General features: G+C 42.0%; 1 protein-coding gene across 3 annotated transcripts in view; it reads right to left on the bottom strand.

The window, feature by feature from the left end:
* Positions 1–25,777, bottom strand: part of cenpi (centromere protein I) — an 84,902-nt gene that overhangs the window by 48,497 nt on the left and 10,628 nt on the right. For all 3 annotated transcript variants that reach the window (XM_060927521.1, XM_060927524.1, XM_060927522.1), the window contains exons 7-9: positions 22,155–22,244; positions 21,922–22,053; positions 2,596–2,721 (exon numbers count right to left, since the gene is read on the bottom strand). In XM_060927521.1, coding sequence (XP_060783504.1) covers positions 2,596–2,721; positions 21,922–22,053; positions 22,155–22,244 — 348 coding nt within the window. The remainder of the gene's footprint in view (positions 1–2,595; positions 2,722–21,921; positions 22,054–22,154; positions 22,245–25,777) is intronic.

Genomic DNA, 25,777 nt, shown 5'->3' on the forward strand with positions numbered 1-25,777 from the left:
AAGTGTGGCCGGATGGTCTCAAAGAGAGGCAAGATGATCCGGACTGAGGGGATTGACCTACCAGAGGGCAACATAGGTGATATCCAAGACAGCTACAAGTACCTTGGCATTTCACAGGCTAATGGAAACCATGAAGAGGCCACAAGGAAGTCAACCACAGCCAAATACCTCCAGAGAGTAAGGCAGGTCCTGAAAAGTCAGCTGAATGGTAAGAACAAGGTCCGAGCCATCAACATGTACGCACTACCAGTCATCAGATACCCCGCTGGTAACATAAACTGGCCAAAGGAGGAGATAGAAGCCACAGATATCAAGACTAAAAAGCTCCTCACCATGCATGGAGGGTTCCACCCCAAGTCCAGCACCCTGAGACTATACACTAAGCGGAAAGAGGGAGGCCGAGGGCTAGTGAGCGTCAAGACCACAGGGACACGTCTCGCACTGCAGGATTTGAGTCCCTGGCGGCGTAGTGTGTTACTGATGGTAGTCTTTGTTACTTTGGTCCCAGCTCTCTGCAGGTCATTCACTAGGTCCCCCCGTGTGGTTCTGGGATTTTTGCTCACCGTTCTTGTGATCATTTTGACCCCAAGGGTGAGATCTTGCATGGAGCCCCAGATCGAGGGAGATTATCAGTGGTCTTGTATGTCTTCCATTTTCTAATATTTGCTCCCACAGTTGATTTCTTCACACCAAGCTGCTTACCTATTGCAGATTCAGTCTTCCCAGCCTGGTGCAGGTCTACAATTTTGTTTCTGGTGTCCTTTGACAGCTCTTTGGTCTTGGCCAGAGTGGAGTTTGGAGTGTGACTGTTTGAGGTTGTGGACAGGTGTCTTTTATACTGATAACGAGTTCAAACAGGTGCCATCAATACAGGTAACGAGTGGAGGACAGAGGAGCCTCTTAAAGAAGTTGTTACAGGTCTGTGAGAGCCAGAAATCTTGCTTGTTTGTAGGTGACCAAATACTTATTTTACCAAGGAATTTACCAATTAATTCATTAAAAATCCTACAATGTGATTTCCTGGATTCTTTCCCCTCATTCTGTCTCTCATAGTTGAAGTGTACCTATGATGAAAATTACAGGCGCCTCATCTTTTTAAGTGGGAGAACTTGCACAATTGGTGGCTGACTAAATACTTTTTTACCCCACTGTGTATGTGTGTGTGTGTGTGTGTATATATATATATATATATATATAAAAAACCACATACACACTTTTTTGGTAACCTTCTGTTTTTTGCAAGTAAGGTGAGAGAAAAACGGCATTTCGATTCTCCTCCATATCCTGGAGATATATATATCCTGGATATATAGTGCATTGACAAATCTTTGAATCTTTTGGAAAGGCCTTCCCAAAGGCCTGACCTCAACCCTTATCTAAAATATCTGGACTTTGTTTAAACTTTGGGTCCATGCCAGGAAACCTGGCAATTAAAGATATTTAAGTGAAGTCTAATTCTGCAGAGAACAGTGATCAAATATTGAAACCAGAATCCTGCCATATTGTTGATGGCTACCAAAAGCATCTGATAAAGATGAAACTTGCTCAAGGACATTCAACAAAATAAATATCTCTCGTGTGCTCCATGTGTAATTTTTGACTCATTATGTATAACTGTGTAAAATTACATATAATATATATAATTGTGACCCTGTGTTGATTTTAGAAAATCCAAAATAAATTAACTTTTTCAGGAAATTCTTGTTTTGTTTCTATTACAGGTGTAATGTTGTACAGTCATTCTGCCACAGAAAAAGAAGGGTTCAAAGAAACCACTCAAAGTCCAACACTGCCATGACATTTGGGTCCATGATGATATTCATGCCCATGTATGTAAATTTCTGACCATAACTCCAAGTCCCATTGCAGGAACTGTACTGGCTTAAAGAACACAGTTAGTTGCCTTTTTCCTATTAGTAGAACTAACTGTTCCTGCTGTCCACTAATTCAATCTGCATTTACGTTATTTTATTTCAAATTCAATAGCACAAAACAGCAATTGCCTGGTGTAACATTTCCCTTGTAGATGTACCAATTTGCCAAATAGATCTTAAATAACAGTAAAACATGGTTAGCCTTGCCGTGTTGAATTTGCATAGCTATAGTACCAACGGTCCTGGCAATGTAGTCCTCTAGACAGAAAATTATGCCCAAATATGCCCTTCTATAAACTAACAATGGAGAGAAGTTACACTTTAATATCAGGATTGGAGCCCTCTCATCCTAGTTAGATTTCTTTATTCAAAAAGTACGTGTACACGTTTCTTTTTTTTTTTTTGGGGGGGGGGGGGGGGGGGGAATTGTGCTGTCATTGCCCATTTCTTTTTTCACTTGCTGCTATACTCTGGAGAATTATACTTAAAAAAAAAAAAACGTGCAGGGAGAAATCCTTTATGTAACCTAGTAGGTTACATTAAATACTATTAGCTTATTATTTAGTGTGATTATTTCATTTAAAAATAAGACCAATTAAAAGTTGTAATGTCCGTAGGTTAATATTTATAGACAGATCTGAAATATTGTGATAAACATCAGACATGAAAGAATGGTCATGGTACCAGTGCAAAGATAGACATGGCATTTTTGCAGTGTTACCTCTATGTTGTGAATATTTTGCAGAAGCTGGGTGAAAGATCGCAGTTCCTGTAGACGGAAAACTTTCCTCACAGAGCTGGTGTGAAATGCTGAGCTCAAACCAGGAACCTCCAGACAATGCAGTTTCTGTAATTGTCATAGAGAAAGATTACAGTACAGATATAAATTCAAGGATCACAGTGGTTTACAGGTTACAGTTTTTCTCTAAAAGTTAAACAATGATTTTTTTTTAACCTTGTAATTTAAATCAGGCATTTTCCAGTGTAGCAAGTCACTTTTCTACAACCTGACTTGTAAGACTGAAAAGTATATTCTGCCAGCATTAACATCACATGTTCACCGTAAATGCAGCAAGTTATGCTTATTTGGACTCAGGCTCTAAACTTAAACACAAGCAAAATGTGCAATTCTAGTAGTCCATGTAAAAATAATTCAAGGCAATAAGGTCACCAATTTTTTTGCACAAGCCCTGCATCTCTCTTTCCACATTATGTACAATCATAAACCTCTGCTGAACTACATACATCACTAAGACCACATGCTTTAAAAGTGCCATAGAATGGAAACCTACATTTACTTTGGCATAAGTGAAAAAGGAGAGTTCGGTACATGGAACTGACATCCCATAAACCTCAAACACTATCAAACACTGACCCTTTTTAAAAGCGAATCCTGCACGTGCAAAAAAGGGCTGTAAAACAGGCCCAAAAAAGACTTAGACAACCTTTGTCGTCATTCAGTATATGCAACAAGTGTACACCAAACGAAATTTCGTTGCAATTTGGCTCAGCACAAAATTAAATATGAAGTGTATTAAAATTAAATTATGCAGCAGCAAAAATATAAAGTGCAATAGTATAAAGTGACCCGTGGAATTTGGAATGTTCAAGTTATAAATAGAAGTTTAGAGTTTGGGTTTGGAGTTCAGCAGTCTGGTGACTTGGGTGAAAAAGCTGTTACAGAACCTGGTGGTCTTGCACCTAATGCTGCGGAACCTCTTTCCAGAGGGGAGAACAGTCCATAGTGAGGGTGAGAGGGGTCACTGATGTATCTGGCTTGAGACATGGTGCAATGTCCTGAATGGAGGGAAGAGAAGTCCCAATGATTTTCTCTGCTGTCCTCACATTCTTCCACACAGAGATGCAGCTAGTTAGAATGCTCTCTATGGTGCTTCTATAGAATGTAGTGAGGATGGGCAGGGGCAAGTGGGGTTGTAAAATGGGCCAATTCAAAAATCCTGAACTGATTTAACAAACCAGACTCATGAATTTTCATGCCTCAAAATTTGCATATACCAGCCCACCTTTGGGTTCAGAGGCTATATTACCATGGACCTGCACAGCCAAAGCTTTAAAAGTTTTGCAGGTATTTTTGAAGAAACAAAACAATGGGTCACTGCTCATATACAATGAGATTAAGTGTTGCTGGTGCACTTCTTATGGATATAGATAGCCCTTCTCTTATTACCATGGACCTGCACAGCCAAAGCTTTACAAAAGTTTTAAGGGCAGACTTGATATGCCGCATGACTAGCCGCTCGAAGCACTTCATGAGGATAGGAGTGAATGCGACAGGGCGGTAGTCACTGAAGCATGAGGGAGACGGCTTCTTCGGGACGGGGATGATGGTGGTGGTTTTGAGGCACGTGGGGACAACAGCCTGGCTCAACGAGATGTTGATGTCTGTAAAGACATCTGTGAGCTCCTCGGCACAGTCTCTCAGGACACGACCAGGAATGTTATCAGGACCCGGGGCTTTTCGTGCATTTGTCGTCCTGAGAGATCTACTCACGCTGTCTGGGGACAGCATCAACACCTGGTCACCGGGAGGTGGTGGGGTCTTCTGTGCCGTGGTGCTGTTGTCTGCCTCAAAGTGAGCGAAGAAGTCGTTCAACTGATTCAGCAGAGACGTGGAGTTGTCACAGGTCTGTGGCGAGGACTTGTAGTCTGTGATGGTCTGAATCCCCCGCCAAAGGTTCCTGGTGTCTCTGCTGTCGCTGAAATGGTCAGCAATGTGCCTGGAATACTGTCTCTTGGCCACCCTGATGCCTCGTGACAGATTGGCCCTAGCTGTCCTCAGGCCCACCTCATCCCCAGCTCTGAAGGCGGCGTTCCGAGCCCACAGGAGCCTATGGACTTCCCCTGTCAGCCATGGCTTCCGATTGGCCCGAATGGAGATGGTTCTGGTGACCGTAACGTTGTCCATGCACTTCCTCATGTAGGCAGTGACTGTCTCCATGTACTCCTGGAGATCTGTGATGTTGCTATAGACCCTTTTCACTCACGTGACCTTCGTAAACGCGACCGCCATTTTGGACATGAAGAAATAACAGTTTATGGCACAGACCCTTTCGGTTCTCGCTCATCTAGCTGCTACAATGACTGCTTAGACTGCAACAATAATACCTAACACATTTAAGTGTCCGTCGTAAAGACGTGAAACTCGTCGAGTGATGAGTGTGTTCATTGATAAGCTAACACAATCTAAAAGTAGACATACCATCACACTGCCCTGGCGCTGTGTACAGTTTACCTTCTATGGTTTTGTGCACTCACTATTTGCCATTACTTTCTCCAACCCAGTGTTCGAACTATGCCGATATTTTTGGGGGTGTCCCTTTTTTTCCCTGGGGGGGGGCTTGCACTTGTCTCAGAGCTTGTCCCGATCTCCAAACACATGAGAAGCCTCTCTTACACACACCACGCGGACTCCACACCTCCACCGCGTCTGAAGTCATAACTCATCAGGGGAAATCGTGTCCGCATTGGCATGTTCAAAAAACAACCTCGCATCAACAATGATACCACATGCAAGAAAAAAAAAACAGTCAGGCTACTCAACACATCTGATCCACAGCAGCACCAAAGCATCACTGGAAATCATGTCAACAACCAATCTTCCATTTCAACACGCGTCAACAAACAAATGGCACCACAAACATGAACGAATCGGTCAGGCTACCGATTCCAAACCCACAGCAGACGAATAATTAAATGCATCTTACCTTAAAGCAGAATCAACCACAAAGGAAGTGTTTTGGCACTGTTGGCACACTTCCTTTCTACTAGTTTGTGTCCCCAACCTGGCAGCAGCAGTCGTTGTCATATCGGTTTATTTTATCTTTGATGTAAACAGAACACTTCGGATATGCAAATGCTTCCCGTTACACACGATTGCTATGTCAATAAACATCATTTTGCCAATATTTTAGAGACCATCCATCTTCTCCGTCGGTCAGCATCTGTCGGGATCCGATAAAATGATAAATCTTGCCTTGTGTGTTGATAGTTACTACATCCAGGTGCATAACAATATAATGGCATGATGGAAGTCTTGCTGAAAGTAAAAACTTTCTTTGATGGCTATATTCCTTTCGATGCTTCGCCGTCGTTCCTCGTTGTTGGCTGTGGTAGACTACTGGTAGTACATGTCCAAAATGGCGGCTGCGTTTGTCGTGACGTCACGTGAAAAGGGTCCATAGGTGGCCGTCTGTCTGAACATGCTCCAGTCAGTGGTGGAAAAACAGTCCTGGAGTGCCTCTGAGGACCCCTCTGGCCACACACGTATCTGTTTTGTAGCTGGTTTGGTGACTTTAAAGGTGGGGTATGAGATTTTGGAATAACGGTTCACGCAAGCCATATTTTGAAAAGAAACACGCCCGCCCTCGCCATGCTCCCACCCCCCGCGTCTCCACCCCTCCTCCCCCTTATAAAGCCTGAGAAAATCAGCCTTTATAATGGGTGTCTATTGCGTTACACACCAGTGGAGCAGAGTGTAGAGAGCTTGGAAAAATAGCTCAAACTCTCATTTAAACTGTATTTTCAGCCTCAATTTTCACTCCACACACACCACACACAATTTTCTCAAAAGTAGTAGCCACACTTGTCCTGATTCACACAATGTGTCTACCTACACGATAGGACTTGCAGTTTTTGAATGAGAAGCCTGAAAGTGAGGAAAGGGCAGGCAAGCTGCACCATTGACTCCCATTCAAATCCTGACAGAAAAGTCACTCGTTTTTAACTCACTCTAGTGACCTCATTTTTTACACTACAGACAAAAAAATTACATCAGTTTGTTCAGGAGATCCTTGTGGCACTCACTGTGAAATAATTTTGTGAATATCTCCTTCCGTTTTCGTGTAAATCCCCGTTGTTTGGAAGGACCTTTTTCTGTGCATTTCTGTCTCTCCCTGCTCAGCGCGCGGGCTTCAGTCTGATTGACGTGTCAGTATCCAATCATTTTGAGGTGGTACCTCGATATGATTGGATGGCGTTTTTCCTTTATTTTACACTGTAGACTGGATTAAAATATTTTGTTTTGGGTCAAACCTTCTATTGTACTGCTTGCAACATGGGTGTGAGGAGCTTTTCAAGCAATATGGTAAAAAAAATACTCCTGAAAAAAAATCTCATACCCCACCTTTAACCAACGGCCTGTATGCTGGCATTAGCATAACAGCGGAGTGATCTGAGGCCCCAAGGTGGGGGAGGAGTAGGGCTTTGTAGGCATCTTTATACATGGTGCAAATATTGTCCAGAGTATTGTTTCCACGTGTGGGAAAGTTGATATGTCCATAGAGTTTTGGAAACACGCTTTTGGGGTTTGCATGATTGAAATCCCCAGCCAGGATGAGTAAAGCATCTGGGTGGGCTGTCTGCTGCTCACTGATGTGCTGATAGAGTTCATTCAGTGCTTCACTCCTGTTATTGGAGCCAGGAGGGATATATAATGCTACCAGCAATATGGCTGTAAATTCCCTCGGCAGGTAGAATGGCCGGCACTTAATAATCAAACTCCGCCAGAGGTGAGCAGTGTTTGCAGACCACAACAGCATCACAGCACCAGGCATCACTGATGTAAAACACAGAGTCCTCCACCGTGAGTCTTCCCCCCCCCCCCCCGACTAACGCTCTGTCTGACCGGTAGCATGTTAGCTGGGCTAGCTGAATGGCACAGTCCGGGACGCTGTCATTAAGCCATGTTTCCACAAACACAAGGACACAGCACTCACAGACTTAAAAGATGAGCGGAGCAGGCGGACATAATCCAGCTTGTTGTCCAGCGAGCGTACGTTGGCCAGAGTGATGGTAGGGATAGCTGGCCGGTGAGGGCTAGCCGCTAGCCTAGCTCGGATACCTCCGCGCTTGCCTCTCTTCTGCTTCCGCATGTTCTGCCTGTGGCGCTTCCACTGCGGGCTGGATGCGGGAGTGGGGGTCGGTGGTTGAGCAGGCCTCCGGAGCAAACCGTAGCCACATAGCACTTCCGCATCCGTTGGATTTATATCCGTGAATATAGTTCTGCGGATGTCGAGCAGAAACTCACGGGAGTATGTGCGCCTTGAGACTGATGGATGCGACAAAGACGAACAGATACACTGTTTTAAAAACACAAAAAACATGAAAACACCATTCTGTCGGGACAGAGAGGAGCCGCTGCGTGTGCGCGCCGCCATCTTGGTGGTATCGCCATTGTTGGACCCACCACAGTCGTGTCATCCGCAAACTTAATGAAGAGATTAGAGCTGGATGTTGGTGTACAGTCGTGGGTCAGCAGAGTGAAGAGGAGGGGGCTCAGCACACATCCTTGGGGGGCCCCCGTGTTCAGTGTGATGTGCTGGAGGAGTTGCTGCCGACCCGTACAGTCTGTGGTCATTAACAATGGCGATGAGACGATCTACAGGAGTGAGGTGAGCCGCTTGGCCATGTGGTGCAAGGACAACAATCTCCATCTGAACGTGGAGAAGACGAAGGAGATTGTTGTGGACTTCAGGAGAGAGCACACCCAGCATGCTCCACTATCTATCGACAGTGCTGCAGTGGAGAGGGTGAGCAGCACCAAGTTTCTGGGTGTGCACATCTCTGAAGACCTGTCCTGGAGCAACAACACCGCATCACTGGCCAAAAAAGCCCAACAGCGTCTGTACTTCCTCCGCAAACTGAGGAGAGCAAGAGCCCCGGTCCCCATCATCAGCGGTCTCAAAAGTAGCCGGTCACCGGCGGCAAATCGCCGGCTATGGCTTGTTATGCCGCCGGCAATTGTCAGTCGAGTCACACAATTTAATATTAAAATATTTCTGACAGCAAAAAAAGTTGTGAACATAAATTACATCCACTATGTCATGCATGTCCGTTGCCGCGTCAACTGTGTTTACATCCTCGACATGAGTGCAGCCATTACTGCCACCTGTGTTGCCAGATTGTGTTTACATCCTCGACATGAGTGCAGCCATTACTGCCGCCTGTGTTGCCAGATTGCGCGTTTTACCGCCCAATTTGGGCGGTTTTAAGTGCATTTTGGCGGGTTTTGAACATATTTTGGGCTGTAAAACGTCAGCAGTATCTGGCAACATGTTTTTTTTTTTACTTAATACAAGAAATTAATGGATGCCAACGTTTTTGCCAAAATGGTATTTTATTTTCCATTGTTTAGGCAGCTTCAGCATCATACTGTGAGATTCTGTTCAAATTGTTTTTTTCTTCTATGACGCCTGAGCCATTTATTTTATTAGTTTATAATTATTGTTTAATTTAGTCTTCAGGAGAGACTGCCTGCACACAGCACTAGTATTAATAGTTTTTTTTTCTTACATGAAAGCTGAGGCATTTATATTATATTTTAAGGTAACTTCATGTTGTGCTGTGAGGTTCTCTGCACTTTAACTTTTGAACCAACAGGTGCATTTAGATAAGTAAAGCCTATTTTTCTGCATTTTTGTAGTCCTGGTAATCTTTTATATTGGTAAAGTTGTTTATAGGACTGTGGCAGTGGGGACGTGGTCAAGCGTCGGTCTGTGACAGGAGGGCGGGGTCAGGGAAGGTGAGTGGCAGAATCACTACACCTGACGGCAATTAACCTGTGTTTGTGTGTCTTCCCAGTAACCACGCCTTATTTAAGGAGGCAGAGGGAAAGCAGAGGAGAGCTTCCCGAGACAAGACGACAGTGTGCGTGTCTCGAATGTTCGTAGACACACAAACACAGGTTAATTGCCGTCAGGTGTAGTGATTCTGCCACTCACCTTCCCTGACTCCGCCCTCCTGTCAAAGACCGACGCTTGTTCACGCCCCCGCTGCCACAAGGACCATTTCTCAGTGTCTGTTTTTTTTTAATCAATATTTTTTCAGTAATAACTTAATATTTAACATATCACTCAATTTTAAACAACCCCCGCACCTCCCCCATAGTCTCCAAAATTTCTGTGGGAAACACTGGCGTGCGTAACAACGCTAATCAAGCTTAAGCTAGACGACCCGCCTCAAATACCCGTCCCGGGTAAATGTTATCCCAATTTTAGACGACCTGTTCCAAACCATCCCGCCCCATGAAAAATTCGTACTTGCATATCTATCTATCTATATCCCTGCACGCTTTGCGTGCATTATGTCTGCCACTGGCAGACATTTTACCATTTTGCACCCTGCTGTAAATTATTTGTACCCTGCTATTCTCCCAAACTTTGAAGCCCCTGCATCATGCACACTTTCTAGAGGCACCATCGAGAACATTCTGGCCAGCTGCATCACCGTGTGGTACGGCGCCTGCACCGTGTCCTGCTGCAAGTCTCTGCAGCGCATCGTGAGAGCAGCTGAGAGCATCATTGGTGTCTCTCTCTTCTCTAATGGATATTTATAACTCCCGCCTCACCCGCAAAGCCATCAGGATTGCAGGTGACCCCACCCACCCATCTCACAGCCTCTTCAGCCTGCTGCCGTCGGGGAGGAGACTGCGGAGTCTCCGGGCCAAAACCAGCAGGCTCAAGAACAGTTTCTTTCACCAGGCAGTCAGGAGGCTCAACTCCCTCCCTGCTCTGCCCCTCCTCCCCCCTCTGCCCCCGCCACAGATTCTGCTCGCACCCCCCCTTCAGCATCTGACATATCCTCACAGTCCCCCCCCCAAACACACACACACACACATCATTCATTAACACACTGACCTCAGGGACCGCACATCTCACTTTACCACTTTACCATTTGCACTATTCCGCACTACCTCATCCAGGGATGAGAATGGAAAATATTTAAAAAGTCTGAAAAAACCAGGGCGGGGCCCATGGCCCGGGGCGCTAATGATTTTTGGCTTTTTTTTTTAACCCCAAAACCATTAATTTTATCAGCAAAAAGTTGCAATGTATTTGAAAATAAATTCCCCTTCTTGGTGGACTACCAGGTGAAAATGATTAATATGGTACAAGAGACTTGTTTTTGATCAATTCACATTTGATGATTTCAAAAAATCAATGCACCTTTTAATATAAATGAGCTCTAGAGTATTATATTTCTGCATTTTTGCTATTCATGTCTTTGAATACTCTAATCCTTTAAAATGAAGTGCAAACCAGAAAAAAGTTCTGTCATATAATTCTCTTAAGCTTTCTTCTGATGTTATCATGGTAGCAGGAGGTCTTGCATATTAAGCAGGCAACATTCAACATCACTCATCACTTCCCTTTCAACTGTTGTGTGTACTAACGAGGTTTTATCTGGACAGGATGTTGTGTAATGTAATGCATATACCATATGGTCAATTTGAAGATCGATATGGTGATTTTGAGTTAAAGAACAGGCATGTACAATGGGCATTACAAATTGGAAAAAATTTTTTAAATCAAAAACTAAGTTCATCTCGGCCTAAAAAAATGTGGGCAGACGCTCCCGCGCGGCACACACCAACAATTCCCCCCCATGAAATGAGCAATAAGTAGGAGAGTTATACACGGTATCATACCTAAAATTTTATCAGAAATATAGATGATACTATGATTCTCCCCAACATGCTACATTAGACAAGCTAACCTCATTTATAAAAAGATACACACTTACATATGACGTGTATTTGATATATATGATGTATATTCATACATTGTTATTTTATGGAAATCTTCAATAAGTTTGGTTTTTTCATGACAGCCTGTTGTTGACCTAAATATATTGCACATGAAATGACACTCCTCACCTCAACATGTCCTTTACAATCATTTAAGCCACCATGGGCAATGCTGAAACCACTGTTGCAAACAGTACATCGCGCGAAACTCATTATTTTCTACCCTTATTAGACAGGGAGATTCTTTTGTGTAATCTGAGGTGAAGTGGGGTTTGTACTTTGGTTTTTTGGGGCACGTGCTCTCTCTCTGCTATGCCGGTCCTGTCAGCTGCACCGACTCAACTAAACTTCGGTCCTCGAGAAAAGGGATAAAAGCCCACCCACACTGAAAGCTGATTGGCTTATTTTGCTGAGTAACCCAATCAGGATGCTCTTTGTCTGGTATGCGCTACATGAACAGGCACACAGGCAGTGTTGCCACATTGGGTGGTTTTAAGTGTATTTTGGCAGGTTTTGAACATATTTTGGGATGGAAAACGTGAGCAATATCTGGCAACACTGCACACAGTCTCCCTCGCGCGTGCGCTCGCATTCTAAGATGCGTGATGCAGACCTTAATGTTGCGCGCGCATGCTCTTGCTCGCTTCTATCAATATGCAGGAGACTCCCGGAAGTTCCAGGAGACTTGGAATGTCTGCATTATACGGTGACCACAGATCGTTAATCATACCCCCCCGAAAATTTCTCAACGGATTTACATCGATCTCAAAAACGATCATTTTGGTCTGAAAAAGTCGGAAATCCGCCGATCGGCGGAAAATTCTCATCCCTGCTCATCTTAACAGCTGCTAGTTTGTTTATACTGCTTATTTCATGTTTACCTGCTATACCTCAAGTGCCCTTAACTGTTTGTTTATTTGAACCAATTTGTGCGCGCGCACGCGTATATATATATATATATATATATATATATATATATATATATATACACACACACACACACATGTATGAGTGTTTAGTCTACGTCTAGTTCATATCTAGAGTGTTTACACTGTTTACATTGTCTGAGTATTTCATCTATGTCTAGTTCTTATCTAGTGTTTATACTGTTTATTTATACTGTTTATATTGTTTGAGTGTTTAGTCTATGCCTAGTTCCTATCTAGAGTGTTTATACTGTTTATATTGTTTGTTTCAATTATTCTATTTTTATTGCATTGCCTGTTTGCACCGTGGGTCAGAGAGGACTGAAATTTCATCTGTGCTGTATGTCGAGCATGTATAGCATATTTGACAATAAAGTTGACTTGACTTACAAGCTCTTCTTTGTCCGGTCTGCGCAGTGCACTGTCCAGTTAGTTAGCTCCACAGCCCAATTGGGAAATGAAGCGCTGAAATACATCTCCGTAAAAATCAGTATGCAGCAGTCCCTCAGCAATCTCTGCATGCTGAGCCACAGCCTTATTTCATCCATTTGCAAGGAAAATGCTTGGCAAAGGTGGTCTGTACAGAGCATTTCATAGCCTGGACTGTACCCTAGTGCACCACCATGCTTTTGCATTCTATATGGCACCACCTTTGCCTCCTTCTGACTCACATGGGGATTCATGGAGCTCTTGGTGCTGGCTAGCCCTTTCGTGATGCTACCAAAGTTGCTAAAAACTTGTTCACAATTACAAGCTCTTTGATGTTAAACAGTTCTTCACGGCTATATGAACGATTCACAAGGGTCAATAAACTTATAACTAGACAGGGACATTCTAACGAGTGCAAACCCCGCCTTTTCCCTATTAAAATACATTGGGCGAAAATTTCGAAGTTCTGCCATGACCTTGACCTCCAAAATTTAATGGTTTCCTTCCTGGGTGATTGGCAACACATGTACAAAATTTGGTCCAAATCGATCCATTGGTTCTTGAGATATCTTGCAGACACACAGACAGACAGACAGATACACACACACAGACTGACGCAGGTGAAAATAATAACCCCTCCGACTACTGTCGGCGGGGTTAATAAAGAGCATAATATTATAAATAACAGGGCTCAACATTAAGGACTGCCCAATTGCCAGTGAAACATGCATTTCGGGTAAGTGGGACACGTCCCTGACATGCCCGACTGGGTAAGTTGGAATGAGCGTATATTACAAACTAGCACCACAAAAATTAGACTTTTTGACCTTTTATTTCAGTTCTTAAAAGCGTCCCTTACTACAGTGGTGCTTGAAGGTTTGTGAACCTTTTAGAATTTTCTATATTTCTGCATCAATATGACCTAAAACACCATCAGATTTTCACACAAGTCCTAAAAGTAGATAAAGAGAACCCAGTTAAATAAATGACAATTATACTTGGTCATTTATTTATTGACAAAAATGATTCAATATTACATCTGTGAGTGGCAAAAGTATGTGAACCTCTAGAATTAGCATTTAAAGGTGAAATTAGAGTCAGGTGTTTTCAAATCAATGGGATGACAAATCAGGTGTGAGTGGGCACTCTTATTTAAAGGATATGGGACATGAAACATAAAAGCACGCTATATCAGTTTCTTTCCATTAAAAATATGAATTAATTGCATCAACAAATACAAAATCATCTATTAAATTCAGCAAAATCGTTATATTCGTGATATGGCATTTCTGCTCGACTTCCGATATGCATTTTTTGCAACCGGAAGAGCCGCTGTCACATGATCATACGTCACAAAAACTTTCGGGCACAGCACAAGCGGGTAGATGAATGGAGAAGTGGATGACAAGAAAATTTTTTTATAGTCTTTAAAGTACATTGGACATCATGGTGTATTGTGCTGCTTATGGTTGCAATAATTCCAATGGGAAATGCCCTGGAGTAAGTTTTTTTGCATTCCCCAAGGACCCGAAGCTGAGGAAAGTCTGGGCTCACCTGCGCATGCGCAGTAGGCTTCGCGCATGCGCAGTAGGCTTGGTAGGACAACTTTACAGAACACCTGTTGAAAAAAAAAAAAAAAAAACTTCGCACCTACTGTTTCCCACAAACTGTATTCGGACCATTTCACTGAGGATTCTTTCAACATTAATACTCAGGTACTGAGCGATATTAATTCATGAAACATGAAACAGGAAGCATAAGGATGAGAAAAAAAAAAAAACAGTTCAAATCGGGAAGCCGCGCACACCTGCGCCAGGCTGCACAAATGCGCGCAGCTTCCCGACCCAAACCACCTCTCTCTCATCCTTACACTTCATGCCTCATGCTCCATGAACCAACATCGCTATTTTTTTATTTTTATTTTTTTTTTAAATCGGATCTGCGCGATTCAGCCGTGAAAAAGGCGGCATCCGCCGAAAGGCGCGCTGTTTGCATCCCTGCACGGAGGCCAGGGGACAGGGCAGGAATATTTTTGTTGATATGAGTGATCCGGTGCGATTTTGCGACCCCCCTGTTGAAGACCTCTGCGCTAAGCGACTGAAAGCCGAGGTAAGGATTAGTATTATAATTTTGGGTGTATCAATTATTTATTATCATAATTCTGACTCGTTTCGCCATTTTGAATGTTTTCATCTCGGACTCTGGAAGCATTGTATCTCAATCTCGAAAAATATCAGCAAAAAAAAAAAACTAGCTTGCAACGGACTTTAGCTAGATCTATGATGAACTTTCAGTGTATGATACAAAAATAATACTTCTTTCAACAGATCATTAGCCTTTGAGCAGAATTGTTTTTAACTTACCAGGAAGTGTTATCCAGCCAACCGCTTTCAGTTTCATGAGGGCTGAATGAACTCTCACTCTCAGAATCATCTGACCCGTCAGAGTAAAGACAAGATCTATGTACATGTGAATTTCCAGCTATCGGTTCAAATTGATAGGGTCCAACTTCACATCCCTGTGAAACATCGGGAATATCACTGTCGATGGTGTCCATTTTGGTAACCTGTTTACATTAGATTCCCAAGCGCTGGCTCCTTGGAAAGTTTGTGATGTCACGGGTCACGTGACCACCTAGCTCATTAACGAATCCTTGTTTTACGCTAATGTATAGAAAAACTTGAATAATGTGATGATTTTCACATTTTTGATGCCCTGCAGTGATTTAGGTGGCATTTCTTATGTCCTTTATACATAATTATGCCCAGGTAAAAATCCATGTCCCATATCCTTTAAAGAACAAGGATCTATCAAAGTCTGATCTTCATAACACACATGTTTGTGGAAGTGTATCATGGCACAAACAAAGATGATTTCTGAGGATCTCAGAAAAAGCGTTGTTGATGCTCATCAGGCTGGAAAAGGTTATAAAACCATCTCTAGAGTTTGGACTCCACCAATCCACAGTCAGTGCGTTTACATGCACCTCCAAATCAAGCTACTGTCGGTAATCGAGCTAAGGGTCCCAGCAGGGGTGCCAGAGAAATCCAATCCTACATGCACACAAGGAAATTGAGCTATTGTGTGAGGTACATTGTGCACCCGAGCCACAGGTGGCACTACACACCCCATCGTGTTGGTACACTTCCGGTTGTCGTCATGAAGAGCTATTCAAGAGTATAAAAGTTATCAGCAGTGTTGCCAGATACTGCTGACATTTTCCAGCCCAAAACATGTTCAAATCCGCCAAAATGCACTTAAAACCGCCCAATCTGGCAACACTGGCAGTTCCGTGTTCACAAGTTCCGTGCTCAAGCTGTTAGGCTTGCTCTAACAGACTGTATGGCTACAAACTGTCCTGCGCAGACCACTGTTTTGTAAGACAACTTATTTTGCACAATTGTATATTTTTCTAAAGTCCATTTTTTGCTTACAATTTAACTTGTCTTAATAAACACACAAAAAGTTAAATTGTTTTGTTTTTATTGACATTCTTCAGATGTTGGACATCTATACACACACACACACACACACAGTGACTTGTTTATGTATACAATTCACAGCTATACAGATGTATTTGGCGATACAGTAAGTGAGAAATTTTAACAGTGCAAACAATGCCACAAAAAGAAAAGATTCATGCCATTGTCATGATTCGTTGTCATGCCGACCGAGGCTGTTGTGTTTCCCGCTTGTGGTCTCGTCACTCCCGGAAGGTGCAGTGCTGAAGTAAGTAGCTCAACTACGTAGCTCGATAGGATATACATGCACTAAGTAGCTCGGCTAAAATCGCATAATCTAGGTCGTGTAGCTCGATTACGAGAAATCAAGTTCAGTTCGATTTCAGCCTAACTAAGGTGTTTCCATGGCATTTAGAACTTCGATTTCAGTCGAGCAACGGCAGAAATTCGATTTTCTCTATGTGCATGTAAACCCACTGAGTCAGACAGATTGTGTACAAATGGAGGAAGTTCAAGACCATTGTTACCCTCCCCAGGAGTGGTCGACCAACAAAAATCACTCCAAGAGCAAGGCGTGTAATAGTCGGCGAGTTCACAAAGGACCCCAGGGTAACTTCTTAGCGACTGAAGGCCTCTCTCACACTGGCTAAATGTTCATTAGTCCACCATCAGAACAATGAACAACAATGGTGTGCATGGCAGGGTTGCAAAGAGAAAGCCACTGCTCTCCAAAAAGAACATTGCTGATCGTCTGCAGTTTGCGAAAGATCGTGAACAAGCCAGAAGGCTATTGGAAAAATATTTTGTGGACGGATGAGACCAAAATAGAACTTTTTGGTTTCAATGAGAAGCATTATGTTTGGAGAAAGGAAAACACTGCATTCCAGCATAAGAACCTTATCCCATCTGTGAAACATGGTGGTGGTAGTATCATGGTTTGGGTCTGTTTTGCTGCATCTGGGCCAGGATGGCTTGCCATCATTGATGGAACAATTAATTGTGAATTATACCAGCGAATTCTAAAGGAAAATGTCAGGACATCTGTCCATGAACTGAATCTCAAGAGAAGGTGGGTCATGCAGCAAGACAACGACCCTAAGCACACAAGTCATTCAACCAAAGAATGGTTAAAGAAGAATGAAGTTAATGTTTTGGAATGGCCAAGTCAAAGTCCTGACCTTAATCCAATCGGAATGTTGTGGAAGGACCTGAAGTGAGCAGTTCATGTGAGGAAACCCACCAACATCCCAGAGTTGAAGCTGTTCTGTTCGGAAGAATGGGCTAAAATTCCTCCAAGCCGGTGTACAGGACTGATCAACAGTTACCAGAAACGTTTAGTTGCAGTTATTGCCGCACAAGGTGGTCACACCAGATACTGAAAGCAAAGGTTCACATACTTTTGCCACTCACAGATATGTAATATTGGATCATTTTCCTCAATAAATAAATGACCAAGTATCATATTTTTGTCTCATTTGTTTAACTGGGTTCTCTTTATCTACTTTTAGGACTTGCGTGAAAATCTGATGTTTTGGGTCATATTTATGCAGAAATGTCGAAAATTCTAAAGGGTTCACAAACTTTCAAGCACCACTATGTATCTGCCATTATGTCTTGGCTGTTTTCTTAGTCTCTGTTTCATTTACAGCTTTGCAAGTTATTTTATATGCCTCCGCTGTTGTAATATGGTACGTGTACTGTTTATAGACCCCTTGTGAATGATGTCATGCATCACATGATAATTACAGCTGATCAGACACACCGTCTTTCATGCAAACAAGGCTTAATCTGTCTTCAACATGGTTAATTTTTGCACTGTTTTTGCTTATTCAAACAAATAGATAAAAAGGTATTACCGTCTCCCTGCTAATCAAGAAAAATGTTAACAAATAGAAGCAAATGCGTCAAGAACGAGGAAATGAGTAGTTAAAGAATACGAAAAGAGGAGCCAAGTCTGAAAACTCCAGAGAAATTCATGATTGTATTTAAAATGTATTTTACAAAAGCAGAAAGTCAGAAGTGAGTATGGAAGAGTTTGCTTAAGAATTTCGTTTTTTTTTTTTTCTGCTCGCATTCAAGTCAGCTCCTTCATGAAAGTGTGGTTGATTTTCTTAACCCTTTGATGCAAAACATATGCACACCCTTTCTAATGCACAACCTGGGTCAAAAATGACCCGCATTCATTTTCCAGGTTATTTCATGCTGACTGAGTTTTTCTTTGCTCTATCTTTTGAAATTAATTTATTTTATGATTGAATATTCCAAGTATTCTTTAAATATCTTGTTTTTAATTACCACAAATCATTAATTTAGAGCAGGTCATGATATATTTTTTACCATATTAACATGCCATTGTTGTGTGTTATGCCTGATGTAAAGACTCTCGTCTCTGCGAGCCTACCACACAGATTTAATACTTGTCATTTTTAGGGCATACCTAACAACATGTTTTCTCTCTCTCCCCCCAATCTGTCCCTCTGAGTTACATGTTGGTCCTGGGATTGAGATGCTGGCCTCTTCTGCCCCTCGGACCTGCCTGATCCATCCTGGTGCCCTGTGTCTGGTCGGAGTTTTATCGCACCGCTCCTGTGAAGGACGGCCCCATGAGGACAGTTGAGGGTTATACCTGGGGGATGCTCTGGACTCTTACAGTAATGCTTTTATGGCTGAGGACTACAGTTGTCTTGCTAACTTTAGGACTGCAGTTATCATGAACAGTTTTGCACTCAAGTTTCCATCAATGAAGAGTTATAACATCAACGAAACTGTCCTCATGTTAAAACTGTTAATATTATAGTCAGGCTGTCTGTTGTTGCCCAAATGAGGATGGGTTCCCTTTTGAGTCTGGTTCCTCTCGAGCTTTCTTCCTCATGTCGTCTGAGGGAGTTTTTCCTTGCCACCGTCGCCACAGGCTTGCTCATTGGGGATAGATTAGGGATAAAATTAGCTCATGTTTTAAGTCGTTCAAATTCTGTAAAGCTGCTTTACAAAAATGTTTATTGTTAAAAGCGCTATACAAATAAATAAACTTGATTAAATTTTTTCTTTCCTACTTTATGAACAAAAATACTTATTACTACACATGGGTCATCCAAGTGTGATTTAAAATTAAATAATGTCTTAATACTATAATAATTTGTCTCAAGTAATTACTTTAGCAGTGAATGGGGCCAGTTATTTATTTATTAACTATGTTGTTAGCAAAGCCAACTGCAATAAAATTAGCTAACTAAAGTAGAATGTGTCAACAGCTAGGTAGCTAATAGTAATTACTTGTAACTTTCTGACAAGTAATCTACTCACTCAAGGTAACCTAAACAATCAATTTTTTTCTAAGGTAATGTTAGAACAATTGAAAAACATTACTTACATGTATTAGATGGGCAAAGGGCGCTGTGCTGAGCTATGAAATGTCTGACAAGCACAATTCACAGTTCCCACCAAACGGTGTAGTAAATGCATGCGAGTCGTTTCTGACCCATGTGTGTAAACTTGATGTAGAATTACAAAAGCTGTGCTTGTTCATAACTTAAGAAAGGAAAAATAAAAATGTGTGAAACAAAAACAAGATATTTACTGCATATTTGGAAAAGTAAATGACAAAATGAATTTATTTCAAAAGTACATCATAGAAACACTCAGCCATCCATGAAATAACCTGGAAAACGAATGCAGGTCGTTTTTGACCCATGTCAAAGACGACCTGCATTCGTTTTCCAGGTTATTTCATGGATGGCTGAGTGTTTCTATGATATACTTTTGAAATAAATTCATTAGAAGGGTATTGATACAAAGGGTTAGATAGATAAATGCATTAGAAGGGTAGTGATACAAAAAGGGTTTTTATTCAAAAAGTAAGAAAGGAAAAAATAAAATAAGGATGTATGATGATCTAAAACAAGTTAATTGAGGAATACCTTGAATACTGAATGATGGAATTAATTTATTGCAAAGATATAGAAGATAAAAACTCAGCCGGGTCACTTTTGACCCATGTTTTGCATCAAAGGGTTAAAGGTGAAGTAGCTTCCTTATTTGAAACAGAAAACCCAGATTGGTTTCAAACAAATCTGGCATATATATATATAAAAAAAAAACCCTCAGAGTAACATGCATGATAAATCCTGAAAGAACAGAAAGTTGGAGCTTTGTTTCTATTATCAGAGGAACACAGTCCTGTGCAAAATATTTGTATCTTTTTTTTTTGTTATATCAGCCACCTCTAGTTCATTTAATAAAAAATAAAAAATAATAATTAAAAAAAAAAAAAAAAAAACCACACACCCCACCCCAAACCCCACGCTGCGTCATGACAGACCAGCTGCACTGATTCAGTTACAGGTTGCTAGGTCTGTATAAAAACACCTACATCCTACACACTAAATTTTAAACTTAAACATTATCCTGTCTGTCATGACGCAGCGTGGTTTATATATATAAATAAATAATATAAACCTAGAGGCAGATAATTTTTTTTTTTTAAAAACCTCACAGTACTGTTCAGGGCGGCACGGTGGCGCTGTCGCCTCACAGCAAGAAGGTCTGGGTTCGAGCCCCGTAGCCGACGAGGGCCTTTCTGTGCAGAGTTTGCATGTTCTCCCCGTGTCCGCATGGGTTTCCTCCGGGTGCTCCGGTTTCCCCCACAGTCCAAAGACATGCAGGTTAGGTTAACTGGTGACTCCAAATTGACCGGGAGTGTGAATGATTGCCTGTGTATATGTGTCAGCCCTGTGATGACCTGGCGACTTGTCCAGGGTGTATCCCGCCTTTCGCCCGTAATTAGCTGGGATAGGCTCCAGCTTGCCTGTGACCCTGTAGAACAGGATAAAGCGGCTAGAGACAAAGATGAGACGAGTACTGTTCAAAAGTCTTGGCACCCTATTGTTTTTTCCAAACAAACTATTATAGATCTCCATTTTATGATTTCTACATTATCCAGTAATGAACCTACAGTCTGAGAGAGTTCTACACAAAAACACACTGAATTTTACAACAGCTGCATGCATGTGAAATGGAAATAAATGATTAAGGCAGGAAAAACTATTTTGGATAAAACGTTACAAGTAAATGTTACATTGTACGTTACAAGTAAAAAGTAACCAATAACCAAACTTAATAACCAAACTTCAACTCAATGTACGTTCATTTTATGTTGCAATTCACAACTATTTTTTGTTGCAATTCACAGACACCCTGCTCACAGAATGGTTCTTGTATTTCACACCATTTTGTGCAAACTTTTGAGACCATAAATTCTCAGGAAGCCACTGGTTTATGAAATACTCAAAACAGCCCACCTGGTACCAAAGTTACAGAGATCACACCATTTTGATGAACAATAATTGATGCTCTTGACCAGTAACTGTACACTATTTTTGCACTGTGTTGCTGCCACATAATCAGCTGATTAGATCACTACATGAATGTACAGGTCTTCCTAATAAAAGTAGACAGCAAATGTATAAGGATCTGCATGTTTCAATTGACTTCCACGCTTTGAAAGTAAAAGTAGAATGCATCCCAAGAGTGGATCACTAGCTGGCACCTGGAATAAGCAGATAATGTATCCAGGCTCTTAGCATTTTACAGGTAGCCTATTCAGTAGGAGGTGATCCGCAACTTTTTCATCCAACCATCAGAGAAGGTGGGGACAACGACACAAGCTCTCTGCTTTGAGCACATCTTACCCTTTTTCTAGAAGTGGATTTGCTTTTCAGCGCCACACTGAGACTAGGATGAGCTATAACTTCAGCCATGTTCCCCTTCTGGACAGCACTCAGAGCTGCTTTCCAAGTGGAACTGTAGTTCTTGAAGCCAGTCTGAAACCATACAGATAGGCAAGCTGGTAGATCAGATGTGAATATTCCCACAGTAACCAGAGGTACTGTATACTGCCACTTTTTAAGATGGAAACACTCACCTTCATTCTTGACGGCAGTGTGTGTGTCACCAGCTCTGGCCGAAAGACTTTGTACACAGCAAGCAGCTGCATGAGGAAAGGCTGCGTGCCCTAGACATGCAGAGCACAGAAAGGACAGCTATGTCAAGTTCAACTCAGCAAATTTTAAACAATATAAATAGAGCAACTTGCTTAAGCTAGGGTCACACTACAGCTCTCGATGCTTTGTGATGGGTTATCGATGAAAATGAGGTGTTTTGGTAGCAATGCTTGGCAATATACAGGGGAGCTAAAAGTTGTGGTCACACAGCAGGTGAACACTTGACTGTTACATCTTCGTGCGCTCGAGCGGCCATGCTTGCTCACAGGACCCAGTTGTTATGGGAAGCACCCAATACCGATATGAGTGCAATCAGCACACACATAAGGACACTTTTCACAGCGGCTTTGCTAAGTATTAATGACCATCATGCTTGTTTTTAGCCATGTTTACGGCTCTGCTTTTAGTTTTGTTACACTGACCTTGCAGAGTTTCCCCTAAAGCAGTGGGTCTCAACCTTTTTTCCCCTTGGACATAAGCAAGGGGGACTCACAATTTGAGGCTAAAAATTGCCTTGGCAGTTAACAGCAAACACTCAAATGATGCCTCTGTGTAAATCACTATCTGCTCTTTCAAAAGCTTTTCTTTTTTTTTTTTTTAAAGATATTTTTTTGGGCTTTTTGCACCTTTATTGGATAGGACAGTGTAGAGACAGGAAATGAGCGGGAGAGAGAGACGGGAAGGGATCGGGAAATGACCTCGGGCCGGAATCGAACCCGGGTCGCCCGCATTCATGGTATAGCGCCTTAACCACCTGAGCCACGACGCCCCCTTTCAAAAGCTTTTCTGATGTCCGTGGATCAATTGTTAGTGCCAATTGCTTCTTCCTCTCAAAATATTCCCAATTTTCACCAACAGTCTTGAGGTGTTGTTTCAGTTTGCTTGGCTTCATGCTGTCATTAGCTAGCTTCTCACCACAAATTACACGTTCTGGCCAAAAACTGTCCTGTCCTTCTATGAAACCAAACTCAAGGTAACGCCTGGCCTTGTTTTCTTTTTTGATACTGCCGACTCATCAGTGCTTTTACATTTCTCAGACATAGTGTTTTATTCATATAATGATGCTGACAGCAGGAAAACAATCAGGGATTAATTACCCAGGTATAGCCACTACCTGACCTGACAAGAAAATATAAATTTTGATAACCTCACATCCTCAGAGCAGACAAAGCTCTGCAGACCCCCGGGACCCCAGGCTGGGAACCATGGCCCGAAAGAATCATAGCATAGCAGCCCCGCTGCGCTTAATTTATTGACCGATACGCTTAGTGACATGCCATTACCCATAAAACCACCACCGTCCCTGGTAGGCTTACAATTTAAGCCTACCAGGGACTGCATTAAAACGCAAAAATCATGCATTTTTACACACAAAAATGCATGTTCAGAATTTTAATGCATCCCAGGACACAGGGCTCCTATTGGAATTTTTCCCAATTGCCTTGGAAAATCTGTTAATTATGTTGTTTAACAAACAAAGCAAAAGTGAACAGAACAAAAAGGTCACCGCATCATGGTCGCTTTTGTGTGACGTCATAGCAACTGCAGATATCCAGATGTGGGCTTTGGACGCAAATACATTTTATTAGACCTAATGCTTGGCTCAACTATCAGCACATTTGTTATGATGTAGATGAGGCTAAACACCATAAAATGTGCAAGCTCTAGGCTCTGGCTTCTTTATTACTATTACAAGTCCACATTTGTGCTTACCTTTGTCATAAGGTATTTTTCTTTATTGGGAATTTCCATAACATTCCAGCATGAAACCTGCCTTGAAATATTGGTAGGCATCTGTACTTTTGTAAGCCTTCAGTGTATTCATGTTACACAAAACAGACTTCATGTTAAAACTGCTAATGTTATAAATCACGCCATCACCCAAATGAGGATGGGTTCCCTTTTGAGTCTGGTTCCTCTCGAGGTTTCTTCCTCATGTCGTCTGAGGGAGTTTTTCCCCTTGCCACCGTCACCACAGGCTTGCTCATTGGGGATAGATTAGGGATAAAATTAGCTCATGTTTAAAGTCATTCAAATTCTGTAAAGCTGCTTTGTGACAAATATCTACTGTTAAAAGCACTATAGAAATAAACTTGACTATTCAGAAGTTCCAAATACTAAATAGCTCAGGATGTCGTAGTATCCCAAATCTGGTAGCTGGTTTGCCGAACACTTTTCAAGTGGAATAAATACATTTGTGGGCAAATTAAAAAGAAAAAGCCTTTTGTGTCAAATGTAAACTCAAGCACAGCAAAATTTCTCTTATGCATTTAACCCATCTGAATTGGTGAATGTGCATGCGCGCGCACACAGGGAGCAAGCGAGTGCGAGCAGAATAAATAGATGTCTGCATGCTACATTCAAAAACTGAAACGTGATCTGCTGGTACAAAATAAAATTAATAATTTCAGAGAGATTGTACTGACTGCAATCATCTCAATTTTTATTATTAACAGTAGTGGCTGTTTGTGTTTACCCGGCGGTATAGCAAATGCTGCATGATAAAATCTGTGACTAGGACTTTCAGTAACTATACTCTATTCCAAATTAAACACTAGCAAAGAATGATCGAAAAATCTTTAACCTTGGTTCAGTGGAAAAAAATGGCAAGATCCTGGCCACACACTGTGACCATCACCCACAAAAAAAAAAATGCCAGGAACCCAAATCTGACCAGTCATGTAGGTTCTGGGACCCAGAACGAAAAATCCTAGCACCATCCCTGTGTACAGTAGAAAAGGTAGAATCAACATGCATATGTTTTGTAGCCTTTGAGCAGATAATCAATCAATACAGGCCATGCAAGCCCATGGCCCTGAACTTGACCCAAGTTCACAGCTGATGTCTGAGAAGGGTATTTCACACTGATTGGCTGAGTGTGTGTGATCTCCCACATTAATTAAATTGCACATTGATCATCCAACATTCATAAGTAACTTGTGCAAAAATGGCACAGCCTTCAAGCCAGGTACAAGTGAGCAAACCACCAAAGGGTTGCAGCTTAATTACGGAGTTTTTCACAAAGAAAACTGCAGAAAACAACTCTGCAACAGTGGGAGACCATAGTTGCGAGACCACAATGGCCAGTTCGCTGCATGTTGAACAAATTTTGCAAATGCCAGGTTAACTGGTGGTTCTTTTTTTCATTTTATCATTGTTTATTGTTCACTTCAGTCTTGAGCATTAGGTATTTAAGTCATCCGCACTATTGCCAAAACTTGATCTGTATTCTGAACAACTCGTGCCACGTTGCGTCACCATTTACTTTGTTTGATGTAAAATAAACTGCAGTCTTCTTTGGAACAGTACTAGGGTTGGGCGGTATCCAAATTTTGATACCTTTAAACTGTCTGCGTTTTCCCGGGGTATACGGTATTACCGAGAAAAAAATAATATTTTGTTTCGGCCTACTGTGTAACGTGCGCCTATACCGGCGGACCTTGTCCAGACCTGCGCCTATGCCTCAAATGTACTATTTAAAAGCAGCATAGCGAATTGTGTGCATTGTGGTATGGATTAAGCAGCAAAGCGAATTTTGTGCATT

This window comes from Neoarius graeffei, chromosome 8 (genome assembly GCF_027579695.1).
Source record: "Neoarius graeffei isolate fNeoGra1 chromosome 8, fNeoGra1.pri, whole genome shotgun sequence".
NCBI classification, from domain to species: Eukaryota; Metazoa; Chordata; class Actinopteri; order Siluriformes; family Ariidae; genus Neoarius; species Neoarius graeffei.